At 39.5% G+C, this 24,054-nt stretch overlaps 2 protein-coding genes across 3 annotated transcripts in view; both read right to left on the bottom strand.

Annotated features, from left to right (window-relative positions):
• Window positions 1-23,805, bottom strand: part of LOC311007904 (F-box/LRR-repeat protein 3-like) — a 354,496-nt gene extending 330,691 nt beyond the window's left edge. The window contains exons 1-6 of one of the 2 annotated variants that reach the window (XR_014596442.1): window positions 23,459-23,805; window positions 20,555-20,798; window positions 19,677-19,841; window positions 19,446-19,568; window positions 17,815-17,986; window positions 14,771-17,233 (exon numbers count right to left, since the gene is read on the bottom strand). Coding sequence is in view for 1 of the 2 variants with exons in the window: in XM_084001308.1 (XP_083857434.1) it covers window positions 16,593-17,233; window positions 17,815-17,986; window positions 19,446-19,568; window positions 19,677-19,841; window positions 20,555-20,797 (1,344 nt within the window). In the remaining variant the exon portion in view is untranslated. Of the gene's footprint in view, window positions 1-13,682; window positions 17,234-17,814; window positions 17,987-19,445; window positions 19,569-19,676; window positions 19,842-20,554; window positions 20,799-23,458 lie in introns of those variants that run through there. The other variant, XM_084001308.1, reaches the window with a different exon arrangement.
• lims1 (LIM and senescent cell antigen-like domains 1) lies at window positions 998-11,559 on the bottom strand. Its single transcript, XM_083995235.1, has 10 exons — window positions 11,319-11,559; window positions 9,702-9,858; window positions 9,470-9,536; window positions 7,427-7,547; window positions 6,259-6,408; window positions 5,946-6,096; window positions 4,865-4,957; window positions 3,553-3,601; window positions 3,381-3,456; window positions 998-2,438 (listed from the first exon to the last, which is right to left on the bottom strand). The coding sequence occupies exons 1-10, from the start codon at window positions 11,345-11,347 to the stop codon at window positions 2,324-2,326; spliced, it is 1,008 nt and encodes a 335-aa protein (XP_083851361.1). The 5' UTR covers window positions 11,348-11,559; the 3' UTR covers window positions 998-2,323.
• Window positions 23,806-24,054: the final 249 nt, after the last annotated feature.

The following is a 24,054-nucleotide window of genomic DNA, read 5'->3' on the forward strand; positions in this document are numbered from 1 at the left end:
TCAGTCAAACTGGTCTACAGCTCATTTCAATATTTTTCATGTTCTGTTAAAGAGCAAGTGTGGAGAAATCACATACTAGATTAGATAGATATTGTAATTAAAAATGCATCAATTCAGTAATTATGAAGCATGAACGTGAACATGTTTTTGTGAAATGTCAGCTAAAATCAACATTTAATCTCCTGTAACTTTCTTAAATAATGGATTTATAATGTAGGCCATGTTAACAGTGATAGCTGTGGTGTTACCTCCATGTCCAGTTATTTATAATTCAAACCTAGTTGACATCTTTGTACACATAAGCTTTTTTTTTTTCCTCCAGTGGGGACATCTTGACATGTGACAGTCAAGATGTTGTTCATGTTCAGTCACTGTCACACTGCCATGGCTCACTGGAACAAGTGAGCACAACACAGCTATTGTTTTGTTTTGTGTTAATAATACACCTTGTGGTCTTTCTAGTTCAACAAGTCAAAATCCTGCGAAAATGGATTATTATGAAACAACACTTCGAGTTCTCGGTGTCAATGTGTCATAGACCTAAAGGCGGAAAACAGAAGAGAACGAGGAAGATTAAAAAAGCTGTGAAACTAAAAAAAAAATACATATAAAAGCAGCCATTGTGCGTTTACACAGCAGTTCCCTTCTATATCTGAATGTATAGTTACATATTACACTACCTGTACCTGTGCTACTGTATAACACCTAACTGTGACATGTAAATGAAGATATTTATCTGAACTAATGGGTATTAATTGATGATAAGCTGTAAGGTTTAACATTTTTTCTAGTTTTTTGGTGCATATTTTTCATGTTGTATGTACTTTGATTTTTACTGTGACTTTACTATTGCATGTTTGTATAATGTGTTTAGAGAATATTGAGTCAAAGTTAAGGATGTGAACTTGACTTTATGCTTCTGCCTGTTTCACACAGACACAAAAAGTATATTTGGCATTTTATAAACTGAAATTCACTGTGATGTGTTTAGGAAAAACTTTATTGACCATTCAGCAGAAAAACCAAGTACAGTGTTGTGTGCTGCAGCGAACCGCAATTTGCCATTTCATGCAAATCAATAAAATGTAAACTCTGACAAATGAAATGTATGCAAAAGCGTTTCATAATAAAAAAAGAAAAAAAAAAGAAGCTCATCCAAGCAAATAAAATTTTCTGTTGAATGTCACTTCCCATTTTTTCTCGATGCATTTTGCCTCTCTGCGAACAGCCGAAGCAAACGTGCTGCTGACTCATTAATGATATTTAAACATCAAAGTGTTCTCATGTTAAATAATCAGCAGAAGGTTCATTTCATCTAGATTCCTTTGAACTGTTTCCCTCCCGTTAGTTTGGCTAAAAATATCAAACCGACAAAAAGCTCCCAAACATTTACAGTGCAAGCAACAACATTACACTTCCATACGCGCTGAAAGCATACAGTACACACTCGAGGTTAATTTACAGGATATCACTGATCTTCTGGTTTTCACAATCATAACAGTACCTTCTGATCTTGTGTATTTTCTCCCAATTTTCTGTTAATTAACCTGCCGACCGGACAAATGAATAATTCTTTGAATAAACTCTCTACCGGCTCGATGAGGAGTGAAGTACCAGAAGCAAACAGATCTGAACATTATATAATAACGTCTAACATATATTTAACAGTTCCATTTAATACATATTGTCATTCACGGCGGAGAGTTGAGCCTTTTAGCTCATTTTAAGTTTTCCTTGAAATTAGCACTGAGGTATAAAAAGGCGATAGGTTTTTAGTAGAATTCCTCTTACAGTAGATATTTTGTCTAATCACGCTATACTAAGGCATAACTGTATCATAACTATATTTAAGTTACATTTTCACCATTACAGTATTTGGGTTATTATTATTATTTTTAAGACACACGGTTCATATATTCAGGGTACAAGTGTAATTCTAAGACAGTCTTTTCAAATTCAAGAAAGTTTTAGACACAGCAGTTAGAAATTATGCTCATAGTAAAGTTATAATAAACTCAGACATCACTGTGAATAACAATTTTGGACAATTTAGGAATGTATTTAAAAAAAAAACATCCAAATATCATAATAAAAAAAAAGAAACAGCAAGAAATAAAAGCTGCTAATAGGCACATTGATGAGAAGAGCACAGTGGTTATGTTTATAATCTAAAATGAATCCCTGATTTGCATTTGTAATTTGATCGTACTGGTGTGACGCCAGGCTCTCTCACACTGCAGAGCAGCAGCTTCCTGGTGTTTTTTACCGTTTCAGACAGGAGCAGGATTACAGTACTTGCAGGTTTGTTTTGGCGTGAAGCAGCTCACTTGCGTCCCAAAGACTCCGCCAGCTTCTTGAGCCGTTTCTTGAGCTCCAGGGGAAACTTCTCGTAACACTTTTTACAGACGGGCTTCATGTCAAACTCAACAAACTTGTTTCTGTGGAAAAAAAACAGAGAGAAAAGTTAATTTAAATATAATAAATATGTCAACAATAATGACTTGTCTCCTGCTTACATTAACCTTTGCAGATTTACCTCCCACCTGCGCAATCTGCATACCTGTTACTGAAACATTATTATCACTGTAGGTTAAAATTTATTTCAAGCCTCACTTTAAATTATATCAGCATTAAGGACGTATTTTCAGCTGTTAACACCATCTTCTAATATCACCTTATTATGGAAACTGCACTGTGCCCTTTACTGCAAAGCAGCAAATACTTATCCTCATCAAACAATAATAAAAATGTTAATCTCCATGCACATCATCATATACATTTGCGTATACTTCAGAGGGTTCCCACAGTAATCACCGGCACAAAACAACTTTAAAAAAAGATAAAAGAAAGAGTGATATCATGCAACAAAACAGAACGTAAACAAAAACAGTAAAAAAGAAACACCACAGAAAATAAGAGGAAGGCAGAGATAGCACCGACCGACAGATGGAGAGGTGAGTTGTAAAGAATGATAACTCTACAGACACACAGCAGGCTTTTTCTTGCGGTCTTTGGCATCGCGCTCACGTCGAGCCAGGCGCCGTTTCAGCTCCTCGGGCATGTGCTCATAGCAGTGCTTGCACACTGGCCTCAGGTCAATTTCAACAAACTTATCTCTGAGTTACCGCAGACGCAGCAAGTGAAGCATGTAAAAAGAGAAATTGGAGGAAAATAGGAGGAAGAGGAAGGAGAGGAAGGGGAGGAAAGGGAAAAGAGCCAGAGAGAGAGAGAGTGAAATACACAGATACAAGTGTTAAGACGGGACGACGTGTTAAGTAGGAGTATTAGAGAAAACAGAGGACGACAGCAACCAGCTGTTAGTGCTATCTATACTCTATCTGTTCGCAGAAGCTGTGAACGTGTCGTGCACCGTCACTTACTTGAGAGTGAGTTTTGTGTTGCAGGTGGAGCAGGAGAAACAACTGACACACCAGGCCTTGTTGAGAGCAGACACGACTGAGGAGGAGGAGAAGAAAAAAAGAAAATTATAAACACACATTTGGTACAAATGACTTAAACACTGAATATGAGCTCTGTAATGTGGATACTCACCATCACCTTCAATCACACGGTTGCAGTGATAACACACGTCGCCGAAGAGCTTAATGACAGAGAAACAAGATGAGGTGTCAACACACACACACACACACACGCGCAGCTATAACACACACTCATTCATTTGGTGAGGTGATAAGTGGTTGGTGGTGCCGTCTCATTTACCAACACTGTGACCCACAGGAGCCGTCATTTTAACTCGGCTTTTCACTCAGGTACCGGATTCTGTACTTTTATTGGTGCCCAACGAATTCCCACCAAAGTACCGAGTGTTGTTTCATGTCAAGTCAAACGGTACCACACTGCGTTACTGCGTCTCTTCTAATCACAGCGGTACCGTTCAATTAAGTCCTCATTACAGAACGAGAAGTCTCCTCTCGTCAATATCAAAGTCGGCACCTTGCAGAGTTTGATCTGCACCTCCGTTTTATTTGTTTTTAATTTGACAGAGTTCGACACAGAACTTTCTGACGGCTGAAGTCGTCTTTTCATGTTTCTCTTTCTGTGACGGTAAAAAGAAACGTTTACTTTTTTTCAGACAAGACGATCTCTCATAAACTATTCCACTTTTTTTTTTCAGTGAATGACTAGTCTATTGGATAATTTGAAAATCATTGCCCATCCCTAAAACATGAAATACTCTTAAAGGCTGAAGAGTTGTGATGTTGTTGAGAAATAAATATTCAAATTTCAGAAGTTTTGACTTTCTTTTTTTCTTTACAGACAAAATAACTTAAAGGTCCAGTGTGTAAAATGGGGGGAAACCGTGACATCTAGCGTTCAGATTGTAGATTCTCGCTTGCTCGCACTCACCCCTGCCGACGGCAAAGTGACGGTGGCCTCTGAGGACAAAAAACTTGTTTACCACGACTGGGACGACTGGGAGTATTTCAGGAGCATGGAGCGACGAGGTGAAGATCTAAACCATTTTACGACATGTCTGCTGTTTCCTACTCCTTCTTTTCTTACGCCTTCTTCTCCATTGGTTTATTTATGAAAGTGAAACTCGTACAAACATGGCGGCGCAGGATGGCGACACTCTCTAAAGCAAAACCCTTGCTGCATGTATATATAAAAGAAGAATTATAATAATAAGGCTACGAAAACCAAACAAATTTTATTTTATAGCAATTATACACTTATACAAATATAATCATGGGTCGTATATTCAGATTTTGCCAATAAACCTTGCCAATTTTTACACACTGGACCTTTAAAATTACCACACATATACACAAAAAGTACTGAAAACAGGTACCGGTTCAAATGTGAAAGGTACCCATCCCGACTCGGCTCTGTGTGTTCCTACCTGGTTGTAGTGAGTCTCGCAGTACGCCAGCCCCTTCCTCTCGTAATGGCGATGACCGAGGAAAGGCTTCTCACACTTGGCGCACACGAAATGCTGTCGACAAAAAAACAAAAAACAAACACATAAAACAAATGTTGCTCTTTACTTAATTAGACGTGTTTATAAACCTCCAGACTTCACCGATGGAGACAAATTACTGTAGTGATCCTTTTAGTTTCACTTTTGATTACATTGAGGCCTTGCAGCCATAAAAAAACTGCTATGTTTTTATTGCCTGTCAGATAAAGTTCATTAAGTAGCTAGTTACAAAATTAATTCCAGCTAATGACCGTCTTTAGCATCACACCAGCTTCAATACACTGCTGATAGTCTTTGAACTTTCGGGATATTATAAAATTAAGCAGCCTCCAGACAGATGAACACACAACTTAGACACACACACACACACAAATCGTATTGTTATTCCCCTTTTATTTCATTATTTACTTTTTCCTGATGTATAGGTATTCATGGAAAATGTCTTTCTTAAGCACAACTACATCCCTTTGTGCCGCTGTGTCAAATTGAATTTTCCCCGCGGGGGATCAGTGAAAGTACGTCCTATCTTATCTCTGCCTCAGGAGAAATAATCTTTTCTTAAAAAGGGCTCATATCTCTCCTACTGCCTCAAATGAGCCGATTTACGCTGTTTGGGTTGTTAAGTGGTGTATTTAATGAATTTAATTTTCCTGTGCATAAGTAATGGTAACTGAATGTAAAATTTATTCTGCTTTTGTTTGAGGGAAACATTGTAAATGTATAAAACAATGGGCAGCAAGACGTGTGTCTGTATCATTAATGCATCTGGAGTCTTTTTGAAGTCTATTCCCTGCAGTGGCTTTAGTTATTGCTTAGTTTTTTTTTCATATTTAATGGCCTTCTTTGTGTAACTTTTGGACGTCACGCTGGCAGCTGAATGCATGTATCAGTTGTATTTCCCTGACCACTGAGAAACAAAACAAAACATAACCAAAGAAGTCTATTTTCTGTCTTGTGTCTTGATAAACAAAGAGCAAACAAGCCTCATCTTTTGTTCACAAACCTCCACATGCCACTGCTTGCCCATGGCATTGACAACGCGCCCCTCAATGGGTCTCCTGCAGGCGCCACAGATTGGTACACCCATCTTATCGTGGCACGGCAAACAGAAGAGCTCTCCCTTCAGCTCCCTGGCATCTGCTGTCAGTTCTTTCCTGTGGACAAAGAAACACATTGAGACACATAAAAAGAGAACGAGAGGAACACGGGCTTGCAAGATCTCTGTTACAGATAATATTCATGCGGCGCCGGAACATATACTCTGAAGCCTGAGGAGGAGGCCGTTATCTCTGTACTAAATAGTGGTGCAGACTGACCCACAGTTGTTGCAGTTGAAGTGGTCTGGATGATAGGGGTCGTTCTTAAAGATCAGTGGCTGCTCTTCGATGATGGCGTGACACTTCTGGCAGATGTACTTGCCCAGGCCGCGAGCTTTCTCACGGTTATGGCACGGGCGACACAGGTGTCTGAAAAGAAACACAGATGAGAGAGAAAACACTTTAGCCAAAGCTGCTCGGAGATTGAAATAATAATAATAATATATAAATAATAAACTTTATTTATTTATAGAGCCCTTATCTAACGAAAGTACAAAGTGCTTAACAGTTAAAACAAGAAATTAAAATCACAGCGGATAAAATCAAACATTAAAATGACAATAAAACTAGCAGGGCTGTATAAAAACAAACAGGTAAAGACAGCGGGAAACAGAGGAAATCAGCAACTCAGATAAAATCAGGAAATGCTAAATGAAAGAAATGTGTTTCAAGTAGAGACTTAAAAGACGACACCGACTCCGGACACCTCATTTCCTCATGCAGAGTCTTTGTGCTCCCACAGCAAAAAGCTTTGTCCCCTTTAGTTTTTACCCTGGCCTCTGGAATAGACAGAAGACCACTGCCCGAGGATCTAAAACTACGTTGGAGTACTCAACTCAACTTTATCTATAAAGCACTTTAAATGCAGCCACAGCTGGAACAAAGTGCTGTACATAAATAAGAATAGAGTGTAAGACATAAAACTTAAAAACAATGTTAAAAAAATAAAACACTAAAACAAGAGCAGAGTCTCATGCTGGGTTGAAAGCCAAGGAATAAAAATGGGTTTTAAGACGAGTTTAAAAATACATACATACATAAGGGGTTAAGAGTTCAGAGATGTGATCTGGAGCCAGACCATGAAGATCTTAAAAAGTAATCAATAAAATCTTAAAATCAATCCTAAAACAAACAGGGAGCCGGTGTACAGGTTAAATAAAGGTTAAATAAAGTCGCTAAAATGGTGAAATGTGTTTATATTTCTTGGTACCAGTTAAAAGCCTCGCTGCTGAGTTCTGTACTAGTTGTAATTGCAAACTAAAAATACATCATGTAATGTAAAATAGTCACCAGCTTTGTTGTGTGTTCTGTGTGTGTGTGTGTAGCCACCTGTGTTACAAACCGTCACAGTTGTTGTATTCAGAGTGTAATACGACGGGGTACTCGCCTGCCAGCGTTCTTGACGAATCCCACGTCTGCGAGCACGGCCTGGCAAATGTCGCAGCAGAAGCAGTCGGGGTGCCAACTGTTGTTCATGGCTTTAATCACGCGGCCGATGATGAACTCTCCTGAGAGGCACAAGAAGTCAGAGGTCAGAGGTCAGAGGTCAGATGGAGGCACGTCTCGTTTTCTCCTCTTTTATTGGGAGTGGAGGCTTTTTTTTTTTTTTTTTTTTGGATACTGTTCAGGAGTTCAGACTAATTTCTCCACTGTGGAGTCTTGTTAGAACAATACACCGCTGTGCTTATTATAGTGTTCTCAAAGTGACACTTGAATTTTTTAAAGCATTTTAATTGTCCATTTAATTAAATTATCGCACGTCTATCCCTCCCCAGACACACTCCAGCAGGATTTAAATGAATCTTATGTGGCACTAAAGTGCATTATGGGTCATCCACACACAAGTGGGAAGTTTTAAATTAAAGTATAAAAGACTTGGATCTGATCTCTCCAGCACCATATGAAGGTCAAGGACTCTGAACTCCACAACTGTAGCGTAGCGGTTCCTACAGCGGGTTTACAAAGCTGTTTCTGTCTAAACCAAGTAAAGTCTGATCACATATAAACACTTGACGTACTGGGACCAATGTAGTCTACTATTTAAAGTAGTTATAGGCATATAGTACCTTTACAACACCTTCATTTTTTTCAGTATTACTAAGATTTATGTGCTGCTGTAGTGAAATTCAAGCACATAGAGTTGTGCCAGGAAAGTTTATCATGGCGCTAGTTCCCGGAAAAGAAAGTGAATGGGATCTTTTCATTGCGTTTTGGATTATGTCAGAAAATCAGCTCTGTGGCTAAAACACAAGTTTATGACACTTACAAGTTTTGTTCAGTGAGATAATCTTCACATATGAACAAACACCTTTTATACCGTATTTGAAGCTTAAATGCGATGGCCAGAAGAAAAAAGCTAACGTTAGGCTTTAATGGACTACTACGCGGTCACATGACCGATGAGTCGTCACCACCACTAAGCTTTCCACTGATTTCAGCCGCTTTATTTTAAAAACATTGTATAATGGGGAAATGGGACTGTTTTTACTCGTTGAAGAGCCATAAATAATATAAAATAACATCCATAAGAACACTCTGGCCTGTTGGGGGTGATGACATTTAATGGTCCCCGACAGCATTTGTAGTCGTATTGAACAACTTGTTAGCAACCACCTTTTTTACCACACGTAAAAGCTTCAAAATTCACAAGTAGGGTATTTACTGACTGGAACTTGCAGCTTTTAGATTATTAAATAGATGGAATCAGCCTGTTTTCATACCTTTTTTTCCATCTGAAAAAGTAACCACACTGAACACGATATGGACTGAATTATTAAATCTGAAATACCTTTTTAGAACAACTGCTTGCAGAGCTTTGCTGTCCTGTTCATCCAGCTCCACTGGGTTTAAGTCTGTAGCCTGTGCTGCTCTTCTATCATGTTAAGTTCTCACCTGTGTCTTTTCTTTATTGTCCACTAGGATGAACCTACGTCCACTCTGTCTTTCTTTGGTACTTGGGTGTTTCTCAGCGCTCTTACAGCAGTACCGTATTGTCCCAGTACTGCACATCAGAGAGTGTAGTAACAACACTGCATTTGTACAGACACTGACTGTACTACCAGTTTTCTATGAAAATATACATGATTTCTCAGTTTTGGGTTACTTTAAAGTTAACTTTTAAAGCGGATATGTTTGTAAAGGTAGCTGTAATACAAAGTCTCGTGAAATATTAGGAAACTATAGCCCGGGGTTGAATTGTCCTTTAACTTTATCTAAACTACTTGTCATTGAACGTGTTTGGACTTGAGCTGCTGAAACTGTCGAACTATGACAACGTTTAATCTGCAGTGCGCTCTGAATATATCTGAATACAACATATCTTATTATTTATCTCAGTCCCTATTATGGTCACCCATCTTTTTCCACACACATTCACATCATACACGAGATGTGGACAGGTCCTCGAGGAACGAGACCCGGCAACACTCACCACACTGGTGACAGCAAGGAGCAAAGAGCATCTGGAAGTCGTGTTCACAATATTTTCTTCCTTCAAACTGTGAGGAGAAAGAAAGTTGAAATAGACTCATTCAAAATGTTTTCTATACAGTATATAAACATATCAAAGGAACCACATGCAGCACACACCAACAACTGTGGCTCATTATTGTGTGTTGACTATTGTGTGAAATATTGGTAACCGGTACATTTCAGCGCACTACCTCGTAGAAGAGTCCCTCTGGAAACTGCTGGAAGCACTGGGCGCACACGAAGCAGTGCTCATGGTACAGCTCCCCATTACTGTTGACGATCTTCTCAGTCGCAGCAAAGCCACTCTTACATCGCTCACAAGCCGCATGGGCCAGGGCATTAGCCATGCTGTTGTGAAACAAGAAAACACATATGAGTAATTCACTTCCCCACAGTCCCAGTGTGTGTCATGTGTAACTGGGACGCAGGCAGGGCTTGGACTCCAGTGTTTATCATTTCTCACATAACTCCTACACTAACTGCTGAGCTTGTTTCAGCAGCTGTCACAGGCGCAGGGATTGGAAATAATATGTGAATCAGTTGGGGAAACTCCTAACCACCTAATTTGGTAACAGAATAGAGGCAGTGAAACCCAGCTGAGAGGCCAAGTGCAGCGTTTCCCTCCATATTTACACATATTCACTCCCAAACTATTGACACTAGTGCATGATAATCATCTATCTATATCCCATTTTACTGTAAACACATTATTTTTGCATTTGGGGAAATGTGGAGAATAAAATTAACAGTCTGAATATATAGTGGGCTTGTAGAAATTATAGCATACTTCCAGACTAACATTTTTCACCAGGAGCACAATCAGAAAATTAAGGGGTGCACTGCACACCGTTTCCTTTTCATTCATGATCCTCACACACATTGACCTGACACCTGTAATGACAGATTTCATTTTCTTTGAGTTGTCCCTCTTCATGTTTCCACCAGTGTTTAAAAACAAAGAAACAAAAACCTGGTTAATTTACTGGTTGCACGAAATGCAAAATGCCCCCATTTAGGGGCAGTCTGGGGCCCTGTATAATAGCTATAATTATCAATAATTATAATTATTAATTATATAACTAATAATTTGCTTATTAATATGTAGTATATTATGATATACATATGTTAATGTGTAGGTTAACTATGTCAGTAGTCAAGTTAAGGCCAATTTTGACTGAGGCTTCATTTTTTAAAAATAAAAATACAGTATCTTTACTCTAGAGTTGCAATATGAATTCAACACAACAGCCCATCACAGCTTCCTTGACAGTTTATCATTTTCTGCCCCCAAGAAGCAGCACAAAACACATTGAGAGCAACAGCTAAGAGCAAAACAAAACAACTAAACTTTTTTGTGTAACGGGCTTCAAATAAACTATGGGTCGTGACGTCACGGCTCCTCCAAATATAAAAAGCCATTAAAGTTCGATGCTAATTCTGGTGGTAGCTAACCCAGCTAGCATGCTAACCTGGTAGCAATAATAAGAGCTACAAAACTAACGATACATCCGTGATAGTAGACTAAACAATCACACATCACTGTTGCTCTGAACCCACATTGGTATTGGCATAACTTTTGTTTTTTGCAAGTATTTCATAAAGTTGGGGAAGCTAATCTTGGGTAACTAACGGGCTAACGGCTAACTTTAATGCAGCCGTTGGGCTACGTTTAACAGCGCTAATGTAAGTTACCGTTAGCTTTAGCTTTAGCCTGCTAAATGAGTTGAGGCTGATTTGTTTATGTTGTTTCTACCTGAGCTAAAGGAGGAAGGGGAGGATGAAATAAAATAATAATAAATGTATCTTACCTGCCCGTCATTCCTGCCACCCCCAGCATCACCTCTTAGCACCGACGGTTTGAGGTGTTTTGTTTTTAGCTCAGGAGCTAATTATGTGGCACAAACTGTTGCTGCTAAATGTGTCTCTCGGTCTCGCTGGGTGAAAAAGTTTCTCCAGAGTCGATCTGCACCACGTCGGTCGGTCGTCCCCTCCCAGACCCAGACTGAGTGAGTCAGGCCGGGGCTGAGCTGGCAGACAGGCGGGGAGGGGGCGGCCGCAGTCCGCCGTACACCCACGCAGGGAGTGTCCGTGGTCTTCCGAGTCCACAAGAGGCTCATCATCATCCCGGTGGATTGTTGATATTATTAGTTTTATATGAAGTGTAAAACTCTGATAGGCTACTATATGGGCCTGTTCGTTTAAATAACTGTCTCTTATTTGCAGTTTGCAGGGTTTATGAAACTAATGTTAAAAAGTAGATGACTTCATTCCTTTCAGTCCAGAGTAGTGGGGCACATTGCTTCCTGATTAAAAAAAAAAAAAATCACTGTTTGTATTTTTAAATCCAAAAACCGGAAGAAAAAGTAAGGGTAACACTTTATAATATGTCACACTATTAAGCATTAGTTAAGCATAAATACTAAATAAATACTGAATTCTTTATTTATAACGCATACGCATTAATAGCCTATATGGTTTATACTGTTAGTGCTTATCAATCATTTTTAACAGTGTTTACAAACTACATACTAATGTGTATTCATGTTATAAATGATGAATTCAGTATTTAATGCTTAACTAATGCTTAATAGTGTGTACTTATTTTAAAGTGTTACCAAAACTAAATTGTTGTGTGTGTATATATTATGTATTATTATTTTTAATTAATTCTCTCCTGCTTGTGTCTGGCGGTCTTTCCTTTGCTGCTTGCTGCAAAACAAATTGCCCCCAGGGGATAATAAAGATTTCTTTGACTTTGACTTTACATTCTTGGAAAATGCTCTGTTTTTAGGTAATACACTAACTGCGTAAAGTAGGCCTACTATATTTACCTGTGTTGTGTTTTGTTGGACTCACTTTATCTGTAATGTTAGAAAGTTAATTTAACCCCTGTTGACTGGACACTGTGTATTTTTAGCCTAATGTTCAACTGTATATTACACAAGATGTTTTGCACAGTTTGTCTAATATAATGTTCCCTTAGATCCATTAGGAGTTAGTTAGAGGAAACAAACAGCACAGGAGCTCTGCAGGAGACTCACAGGGGTTATTCAGGGTTAGAGAGGAATTATATAGGAGAGTACAAAACAATATTTATGAAAAAATAACAAGCAAAGTCTTTTTTTTTTTAAAGAAATATCAGCACACTACTAGTAGTAACTAAACTAAACTACACTGGGTAATTATGATCATGTACAAAAGGATAGAAATGACCAGATTATATATTCATATGATCAAACAAATACTGAGATTAAGCCTGTTTTATCTATAAACAATAAAACAAATGGTGCTCTATTGATGATTTGTTTATTTCTGTCTTATTGAACCACTGTGACAGTCTTGAGTTTCACTCTTGACAGTTACCGTCTGTATAAGTCTGGGTTAGTTTAGGGATGTTTTGCCCGGTGCAGAGATAATACTGACGGCTTAAAAACTGCAGCAGGGTTTGGTGACATGGGAACCAACTGAGGCTTGGACTTATAAATAAGGAAAATCCTGACTGAAAGATAAAAAAATAAAGAAAGAAACAAGTCAGAATAGGTTTTCACTAGACAAAATCATATTTCACTGAGGAGAGAAAAACAACTGAGCTGACCTGTACGTTACCCTGGTTTCATGAATTTCAATTTGTGTCTGTCTCCAGAGGACGAATCCTCCTGACGCTGCTGATCGCTTCACTTTTTTCCTCCGCTGTCGACTCAACATGAGGAGGTTTTATGGTTTTTGAGTGAAATACACCGGCAGCAGCAGCTACTTGTTCATGTTCAAATCTGGACTCACAATCACTCTGGTGATGATCGTCCCCTTTCGACTTTTCATCTGGTGCCATCATCAAGAGGTCACAGTTTTTAATCTACCTACAGTTCTTTGATTTATGACCACACATCCCTGCAAAACTAATGACACTCGCGTCACCTTGGACGTTCTTTCTGTCTAATACCAATTATAAAATGTTCCCACTGCAGATGCTGAACAAGATAAACATAATATCGTGTTAGCATATAGCCGCACGACACAACAGGCTGCAGAGTCGACTAATGGACTCGCTGATGGAAGAAGATTCTTTACTCTCTTGTATAATCACACTGATGTACATTAATTAACGTTTACCATGAACCACACTATTGAGGGCGACTGAACATAATTAATTTCTGATGAGTAATTTAATGTTTTCTCTTCCCAAAAACACTTCGCGTGACTGTTTTACTAAATGGTTTGTTACTAAACTTATGAGGCATCTTAGAAAAAAAGAAAAAAGATGGACTATACATATTCAAACAGACATTTTTTTAATGCGGCTATGAACTTTACTTAAATATTACATATCTTTGGGGAAAGTATAAGAGGATACCTTCCAATAAACTCCGTACAACGCAGCCTTGTTTCGCTAAAATAAAAACAACACACCGTCACTGTACACTATAAAAAACTGCAGCCCTTAACTCGGCCTATAGTTGAGTATTACAATAATCATCTATAAGCACTGGATACAAACGCAGTTAATAATAACCAGCAGATGGCATGTTTTTTCCTCTTGTTTTTCTTTTTATAAATACACAATAAAATGTACTGTAAAGTCAGTAAAGGATGAAGTCCGTCGCCAAAAACGTGTTGGCCTCCAGATACACAAACAGACAAACAAAAAAAGAGATAAAAGTTAAGACATGATCATGAACACCTGAAGAAATATTAAATGTGACGTTGTTTTCTCGCTTTTCTTTCAAATTTACCATGTTCAAATGAAATACACAAGACATATCAAACCTGTGAAATAATTATCCATTTCAACTGAACACAATGATTTACAGGTCTCTGTCAACATCCAGAAATAAATCCACCTTAAGACAAGTATTCCCTCCGTTACTCTTTCTCTCTCTCTCTCTGTCTCTCCATTGCAAACAAAATAATAATAGCAAAACATAAATATTTCAATCTGACACATTCTTCCACACATTCAGTTTCATCAACATTCAGCTGCCACAGTGTCCGGACGTCAGGGCTGCACAGTTACCTCCTCAAAAAAAAAAAAAAAAAAAATACAATAAAATCACAATTTTCACATTTCTATCAGTTACAGCCACCACATCCCTTCGCTGTTTTTATGATATAGGACAAAACAGAAGGTACCGTCATCAATATGAGTTGTTTAAAGAAGAAATAAAGAAAAAAAAGTTCTTATTTTAGGCCCATCACCCGTTTCCATGTGACTTCACTGTAAAGCCTCGGTTGTAACTGTGCAGCCCTGTGTCAGCATTTAAACCCCTCAATCTTTCATATATGTATACTGAAGTTCAGTTCATATACACAAAAACTGTTTTTTTTGTCGATTTATCCAATGATCATAATTTTAAATTCAATAAAAAAAAAATACAGGCCTCTTCTCTGCTCATGTATACGTTTTAACACGTTACTAAATCCATGGAGATCTGTCAGTTCATTTGAGGACGCTTCTGTTTTGCAACTTTCAGGTACATTTATCTCTAAAGTATGTTTTTATAAATGCGAAGCCGGGATATATTGTTCTTAGGCAGACTACAGACGGTAGCCTACAGATCATTAGCGACGGCGAGTGATCGTGCTGTCGAGCAGCTCAGTTTTGTCCCTTTCTGAGAAAACTTTTCCAGAATTTTCTTCTTTTTTTTTGCACGCCAAATGTCAATAACTGAACAATTCCACCTGCCACTTTCATTTATTACAACTTGTTAGGATAGAAAACAACTCCATAAAAACTACAGGCAGGTTTTACCAAAACATTTTCATCACTTAGCTGCAAAAATCTGTTAATTTCATGCCCTAATGAGATTGTAGTTCGTCTTGCGTCCTTCATTAAAGTAAAAGTGCATCAGTAGGATACAGTAAATGTAAAGATATAAGATGTCAACAATTAAAAGCCCCCCCCTCCCTACATTTGTTTTGCAAATAAACACTTTGATATTTACAATAACAATAGGAACATATGTCAGGCAATGCAGAAACATATCTACTGTACATTAAACACAAAATATGCTCAAACATCACTCATATATTTATATTTTTATATATTTATATTTATATATATATATATAAAGATATATATCTACAGCATATACAGACTAATATGATTATGGCCAAAGTCACTTAAAAAGCACCACCTTCACAAACAACTGTCCTTAAAATTAAAAAAAGGGAGATTGAACCGTCTTCAGCCCCGTTAACGGAGAACGACGCAGTTCTCTTGTTCTACATGAGATGCAACGACTCAGAGAAAACATTCAACAACATTAAATATAGAGACTCGACAACAGACAATGACACACACAGAGACCCAACCCAAACAAAAACGTAGGGAACGTGGTCACATGATCGACCACGACCACATCAAAACTCCAACCGACTGACGACCGTCCCTTCAGAATAAAAGTTTTTCTTTTTTTCCTTATACTCGCACGGTCACAGCATGGCGTTAGTTGGGCTGTGGTGATTTTAACTGAGTAAAAACAAAACATGTTAGCTTATAACGGTGAAAAATCATCCCCATCTAATGTGCTTTTTTTTTTTTTTTTTTTCCATCACACGTGAAAACTACTACAATGTCTGGACCTGGGAGACATTTAGCAGAGCAGTGTGATGACGACAATCTGTTGAATTTAAACTGCATCAGGTCTCAAAGAGTCTTATTTCCATCCGAGGGATTTGTGCTCATGTCCGCTCGTCGTATGATAAAAAATGTTTTTGAATCTGTCTGCAGATAAAAACACTAATTACAGCCAACTTTCCCATTAATTCCTGTTAATTCCCATGAGAAAGTGTCACTTGTGAATAAAGTACACATGGCCAATCTGCAGGGTTTGACCGCCAAAGGAAAATGGCTCGAAGAACAAGGTGCTAAATGTTGTGAGTGACGATAAGATTTAGACTTAAATATAGATTTAAATATAAAAAAAAAGGTATACATGGAACAATATGGTGGAGTTTAAATCAATAATTGTAATTTATCAAAGAGACGTCACTCATTTCTTCCTGTTTTCAGAGGAGAAGTGGTAAATATGAGTCAACGAAAGGGAAAAGATGAGGACACACACACTCATACAGACTGTCGACTTCTACCAGGTGGGCATCATGTCTGGGAACCAAACGCGGCCCAGATGCTTCGACACCTCCCAGTGGATGTCGTCGAGCCCGTAGCGGTGATCTGGGACCAGCACTTCCTCCATGATGGACAGCTGCGTCAGTCTGTCTCCGCACATCTTGACGAACTCCACGAAGGCGCTGCAGGACACCTCGCACTCCCCGAGGCCGATGGCCGACAGCTGCGTGCAGCGCTGGGCGATGCGGATCAGCTCCTCGTCCAGCGGCCGCAGCCCGTTGGCGCACACCACCAGCTCCACCAGGCGGGGGCAGTTCAGCCCCACGCGGCCCAGCACGTCCTTGCTGACGGAACGGCCGAAGTACAGGTGCGTCGCGGGGATCTCGTCGCGGAAGAAAGGGCCGAACTCGTCCTCGTAGAGGAAGAAGTACATGACCAGGTTGAACTTGGGCGAGTGGCGCACCATGGCGTCCCAGCTGCTCTTCTTGATGGTGTGGAACTGCTGGCCCGGGTTCTCGCTGACCACGTCGATGCGGAGGTGCTCCAGGTGGACGTGCTTCTCCGAGGACAGGGCGATGAGGAGCTCGTCGCTCAACAGGTGGTAGTTGAGAGCGAGTTCTCTGAGGCCGTGGCACTGGTCGGCCACACACAGGATGCCTGGGACGGAGGGAAACACACAGATCAACGCAGCGCCGGGAAAGAAGAAGCGACGTGAGTCAACACTGGTTTTATATAAAGGTTTCAGACTTAGTCACACTGATCTGTTGAGCTGATGCCTCATAATATTATGATTAAAAGCCTGAAATATCTGTATTTCAATATCTATTCCAAGTTATTTCTACCGTTATCTCAGCAAGTATAAATAAAGATGCTTTTCTTTTCTTTTTGCTGCTAACAACATCACAGATGTTCCAGAGATCATCACTACATATTGTTTTATGATGTTCTTCACATTATAGTTAATCTTATTTTTATATGTTGAATGTTTGTCTCTAGGAGAACCACTTGACCAGCCCTTAGGGGTTTTTTTTGGTTTCTCCTGCACATTTGTTGTATCTATTCTATATATTTTGTTGTTGTTCTACTCTTTTAACATGCTGTTTTATACATATAGATTTTCTTATGTGCTAATAAATAAAAATAAATAAATAAAAAAGTATTACGCTGCATGACGTCAGCTGTAATTGCTCTTGATCAATCAGATCATTACCATGTCTTTCTTTTCTATCTTCTCTTACCTGCAGGTGAAACGTGAGGGCAGCTGCTCATTTTCAGCAGTTTGAGCGTGTCGCTGTTATTGGCCACCAGGACTTTGAGGGAGGGGTCGTCGACGGGCGTGTCATCGATCTTCAGTGAGGATAAGGATTTGGAGTTGACGAAAACCACCGTCAGCGCTGAGATGAAGTGAGACTGGAGAACGGGGGGAGAGATAGAAACATTTCGTCATCCTTTTTTTTTTTTTTAATCCTCTCAGTAAACACAGTCGGTCTTCTGAGGCAGCACCAGACGCTGGTTTTATATCAACAACGACATTTAGCTCTGTGACAGACAGATGCAGCCATCCACCGCCACGACACGTTTCCATCACTGCCCTCTGCAGAGGGAAGTAAGTTTTCATCACATCACTCTTGTCTTAATGTAGGTGCATCTTTGGTCCGTTCACACCCAAAAATATTGCCAGCCCTGCACTATTACCAGATAATATCCCAATTTCTCCCTGAAAATCTTTGCAACTACAGATGTTTTGGTATTTAGACATGTATATTTCTTTGGTTTGTGATGGAACAACACAAAAAACTGAGAAAACTGGGATGAAAATCGATGGTTTCCAAGTGCGATTCCTACATTGCCATCACCTGTTAATGGGCTCTTTGCACAGCTCCACTACTTCCTGGACTTAATGCTGCTCCTTTATTTCCTGTCTTACATGATTGGACAAACTGATTAATCCAGGTGTGTCTGACAATTGTGACTACTCAGACACACCTGGATTAATCAGTTTGTCCAATCATGTAAGACAGGAAATAAAGGAGCAGCATTAAGTTCAGGAAGTAGTTGAAGTGTGCAAAGAGCCCATTGTCACAGGTTAAGAGGAACTATGCAGGATTTTAGCTTAACTATGCTACATTATTACCTTTTTAAGCAGCTTTGGAGTAATTATGATGGTTAGAAAACTGACATGTAACTTGTTCCAGGGAAAATGAAGGCTCTCTGCCTTCCACCTAGCGTCTCTTGGCTGAAAACCAACCTTGTAGGATCAGAGCCTCCGACCAGATTTCTTGCCGGCTTTGTTGTAAACAAATACACATGGCCAGGAGGAGGGTTAGCAAATCAGCGGAAAAGCGACCGGACTTGCATAGTTCCTCTTTAAAACTATGATTTAAAGGAGCAACACATGCTTGACATCCAAAGACTTCTTTCTTTTTTGACCAATATTTTTCTCCAGGCCAAATGTCAGATTTTCCTTTTCTTTTTTCCTCAGTTTTTTTTTGTCGTTCCATTGCAAACCAAAGAAATACACTTCTGAAAACCAAAACATTTGTAGTTGCAAAAACTTCCAGGGAGAAATTGCGGCATTATCTGAAAAAAAAAAGTGCAGGGGTGCCAGTATTTTTGACCATGACTGTAAATGTTCTGCACATGGATCAGAAAAACAAACATGCAAATTGTGAATGCGACACAAAAGACCAACTGTTAGTGAGAATTAGCTCAGCGATCTTAAATTACAGACCTTCCCACAGGCGCTTGACGTTAATCAAACCAGCTGCATCTTAGATTACAGCTATCAGATGGTGAATTGTGTGGTGTGTGACAGTTGTGCAGATAGAGATCATGCACAGATTATTTAATTATAATCTTTCTTTCTTACTTTGGGCAGCTCCATGAAACTGGGCCTGGCCGTGGAGATGAGCCCCAGTGTTTTCAAAGAGCAGTTGACGAGCTGAGAGAGGATGTCGCACGCCGCCTCTGCAGATTCTCGGCTGCTGTCCACCTGAAGAGAACGAAAAAAAAACTCTGTAACACTTTAATCTGAAAAGAACGTGAGAAGTCACTTCAGCCGCACACTCCTCCTCGCCCGCTTCTCGCTAACAGTTCGTACCTTGAAGCTGACATACTGCAGGTGGTTGGAGTGCCTTTTGATTATCTGTTTGATGAGGTCCGGGTGTGTGGCCTTCAGGTACGAGCTGGCTGGCTGGTTCAACTCGAACTCAAAACACCGCCACAGCTCCGGCATGTGAAACGCCTGGTTCCAGCCTCGACACACCTGTGGTGACATCATTAAAATCAAAACCTGCGCTTGAAGGCAGCAGGAGCTTTGTAGTGTTTGTAGCCTCTCTGAATTTCAAGGACCATTTACTCCGAGTCTGCAGCTTTTCTGCAGCTGACACGGTGGCAGCGCTCCAATAAAAGCACTGTTTTTGCAGATAAAGCTTGAAAATACAAGTTGAACGGACAAAATTAGGAACAATTTCACCATATTAACCTCAGTGTTATGATGTTATGTATTTTAGGAAACAAAAACCAGGTTTACTCAAGTTCTTTCTGAGTAAAATGAATTCCAATGAATGCTGCCTTTGTTCAAACTGAGGTGGTGAATAATCTTTTACCACAGCTCTGCACTGCCACTGGTAAAACAATGTCATACTGCAATAATCTTTATGTGCAGACTCTGCAGTGTTAAATAAAATCCACACGTGACATTTGCAACTACAAGTAAAACTACGGCTGACTGCCACATAATAAAATTTATAACAATGATAATAAACTCTATTTTCATAATAGAAATAGTAAAAAAGTAAAGGAAGATAAGTAAAATCATGTGGCCTATGATATTGAGAATACATTACAGGATAAAAAGCCACAAAAAGAACAAAATAAAATGTATAAGCTGTAGTTTTTAATTGGTTATTGAGCTAGCTACCCTTATATTACAGAAATAATAAATATCAGTGATAGATAATAAAACCACATGTGTACCTGGGAGGCGTAGGCCCGGTCCAGCAGAGGCAGGTACTGGAAGATGTGCAGCAGGATCTCCTGAGGCAGACACTCCCAGTGGGCTCCCCTCTCTTCCTCCTCCTCCTCCTCCTCCTCCTTCTCCTCCTTCTCCCTCCTCTGCTTACAGGGACGTTTGAGAGTCTGCCGGGAGTCGCACTCGCCACCGCCGCCGCTGGTGCCGCCTCCGTCCTCCTGCTCGTTCCCCTTGAGAACTCGTTTCATCCTGGATAAACAGCGGAGGAGGAGTTAAAGGCAAAGCATCTTTATTTATATAGCGCATTTCATACCAAGGCAACTCAATGTGCAAAAAAAAAAAAAAAACAGCATAAAACAGCCTTAAAAACAAAAAACAGAGTTAGAAGAAGGAGCAAAAGAAGAATAAAAAAGTAAAATAAAAGAAAATAGATAAAGTTTAAAGTTCTTAAACTGTGTTTGTTCCAGTTGTGTGCAGCGTAACAGCTAAATGCTGCTTCACCATGTCTGGTTTGAACTCTGTGCTCCACTATCTGACCTGAGTCAGCAGATCTCAGAGCTCTGCTGGGTTTATACTCTACTAACACGTCATTCATGTATCCTGGACCTAAACCATTCTGGAGCAGAACTTTAAAATCTATTCTGTAGCTGAAAGAGACACAGGTGGCCGGGATAAGTGAACTTAATGGGGGAGTGTGTGATATGATACATGGACGTAGCTGCAACTGTTTTAATTAGTGGGTGATCTATTCATAATTTATGGATTAATTAAATATTAAAATAATTGAATTTATTAATTTTTCAATGATGTGATGCAGAGCGGAGATGCTCGTCCTTGTATTAGCGACAGGTTTAACATATTTTTTGTCACAGTCCCTCATTGATTTTGATGTTCACTAATCACTGAGGTACTTTAGATTCACGTCTTCCACCGTGTTGACACCGGCAGACGGTCTCAGGGAACCTTGGGCGCCGTCACGTCTGCGCTGCGGTAGCCTCAGGATTTCTTCCTCTATCTGCCTGTGATACATCCCATGGAGGGATTTTGTCCTCCATGATGTTTCACCTCCTGCTCATCAAACCCCCGTCTCCTCCTCCTGCTGCTGCCTGAGGCGTCGCCTCTGCTGTTCATCCTGAGGGGACATGTTCCTGCTCCTGATGTGTTCATGGACGCTGCGTCCTTTTTCTCTTTGACTCCAGGGGGAAAACTCCGCGCAAACAGGAGCTTTCATGTCTATGCAGCTTTCTAGATATACTGTATGTGTATACTACACAGTTATTTTATTTTTTATTTTTCACTCCTGGCTGTAGTTGCCTATTGTTAGTTATATTCACTTGATACAGACATTCAAGTCTCAAAGATGTTGCAGTTGATGTAACTGTTGTTGTCTGTTACAGATGAAGTTATAGTAATTAGTAGATTAAAAACTAAGACTGACTGAAGTCTGTGTTTTATTTTTATTTTAGGAACAAATTCGGATTTTCTTTGGAAGCCATTAAGTGTTGTTAGATAAGTGTTTTAGGGTAGTAATAGTCCATACAGATACATATTATTTAATCAATATCATTTATTATTTTATTATTTAGGAGTACCAACCTAAAATGTCTAATTTCTCATTATGAATTCAATTTTTTTAAAAGCTCATAATAAACATCTTATTACAAATCATACTTTGTTATAATACCTAACTTTTTACTTTATTATTCACTATTATTATTGTTATTATGACTACTAATATTACATGATAATAGCTAAAGGATCATTAGTTTCCCTTGGGGAATAAAGTGTCTGTCTGTCTGTCAGTCTGTCGTCCTCTACCTGCCACCCTCTTACCAATCGATAAATCATTATTTGACAGTAGCAGCTTAAAATGTTCAATTTCACTTTATAAATATTCTAAAAAATAAAATAAAATAAAAAAAATTGTCTTATAACACCTTTCTTATAAAATAGATAAAACATCTGTATAGCTGTCTGTCTGAGAGGGCAGTCAGTCAGTCATTGTTTTAAAGGTGATGTTTATCCTGAGTTGCCCAGACCTGCATGACAAACTGTAAAAACCTGCAACGCGGTAAATCTGTCCATAACCAGGTGTGTCAGCTGCTCACCTGAGTCAGCGGCCGAGGAGGACACGCCCCCCTCAGCCTGTCTGTCTCCGTCTCACCATAACAAAGTTTCCCTTCCCTCTCTTCACAATAGACTCTATTATCTGTCATTTTTCCCACAAATAAACTGCGTGATGTTTATCCACCTGTATTACCTGTTTATTTATAACACGAGCCAAACGAACCGACCAGTTTGTAAGAGCTTAGCTTTGAATAGACCAGAATAGAAAAGTAAAGTACTTTTCTAATCCTCTCTTATTAATCCTCCGATAAAATAGAATAAAACATACAGATGCCATAATTAGGAGAATAAAATAACTTAGGCTATAGCAATAATATAGGATACAGAACACAATCTGTAATAAGGAGTTACGTTACTTACATAATAAGGAGACACTAAAAAAACACATTTACAGTAACTAAATTCGCGCAGGATGAACAATTGTGCATTATAATGTAATGTAATGTACAAGTGCAGGTGTGTTACTCCTTATTTTTCAGTATTAAAGAAAGAGTCTGATCGCTGCTGACAGGAAAACTTAGCTTAGCTTAGCTTAGCCGAACCGACCACAGTTTACATGTGTTTAGCTTAGCTTAGCTTAGCCGCACCGAACACAGTTTACTATGTGTTTAGCTTAGCTTAGCCTAGCCGACCACAGTTTATATGAGTTTAGCATCTTGGTGGCTAACTTAGCAAACAACTTGTGTTGAACGTTACAGTTTTAACTGACGTTAACGGTTATGTAAAAGACAACTGGTCATCCAGGTATCCACCACCACCGCAGTTAGCAGCGCTTTACTCACCTTTGGTTTCTCGTTCCTTCTTCGGATGTTCGTCAGGAGGAAAATCAATCGATCAGTCAACGTCAACCGGGACCGACACAAGAAAACTGGGTTCGAGCTGGCGGAACGATCAAACACATTGGACCATAGGACAGCAGCGCGAGGGAGCCGAGACACACAGACACCGACTTCACCAGTCCAGCAAACACAAAGGCTTTTTTTTTTTTTTTTTTTTTTTTTTAAATAAGAGTTTTCTCCTGACCTAGTTTCTCCTGCTCCTCACAACAACAACTCTGCTGCTGCTGCTGCTGCCTCCTCGGTAGTTTTTTTTTGCTCCGTCAGATAAAAAGATGGCGGTGGTTGGCTGGTGTTGTGTCGGCGGAGCTCAGTCTGCGGTGACAGCGGCCGGTCGCCAGGGGGCGTTGCCATGGCGCTCTGGTCGGCAGGGGGCGTTGCCATGGCGCTCTGGAGGGGTTCCCCATCACTTTACATCAGGGCTCAGGTTTCAGTTTACATAGATTCACCATGATCTATCTATCTATGTCTATATCTATCTGTATATATTATATATAATAATATATTCGTGTTATGTTTTTATAGCTTTTCCACCTTTCATA

Source organism: Trachurus trachurus (genome assembly GCF_905171665.1).
Source record: "Trachurus trachurus genome assembly, chromosome: 3".
Lineage (NCBI taxonomy): Eukaryota > Metazoa > Chordata > Actinopteri > Carangiformes > Carangidae > Trachurus > Trachurus trachurus.

Excerpts from the sequence above, each read along its gene's own strand:
- lims1 (XM_083995235.1), bottom strand. The coding sequence starts at position 11,347 with ATGCTGGGGGTGGCAGGAATGACGGGCAG. Across the intron at positions 3,602-4,864 it reads GCGAGACTCACTACAACCAG|CTCTTCGGCGACGTGTGTTA; the intron begins GTAGGAACACAC and ends TCTGTCATTAAG. Across the intron at positions 3,457-3,552 it reads CCGTGTGATTGAAGGTGATG|TCGTGTCTGCTCTCAACAAG; the intron begins GTGAGTATCCAC and ends CCTCCTCCTCAG.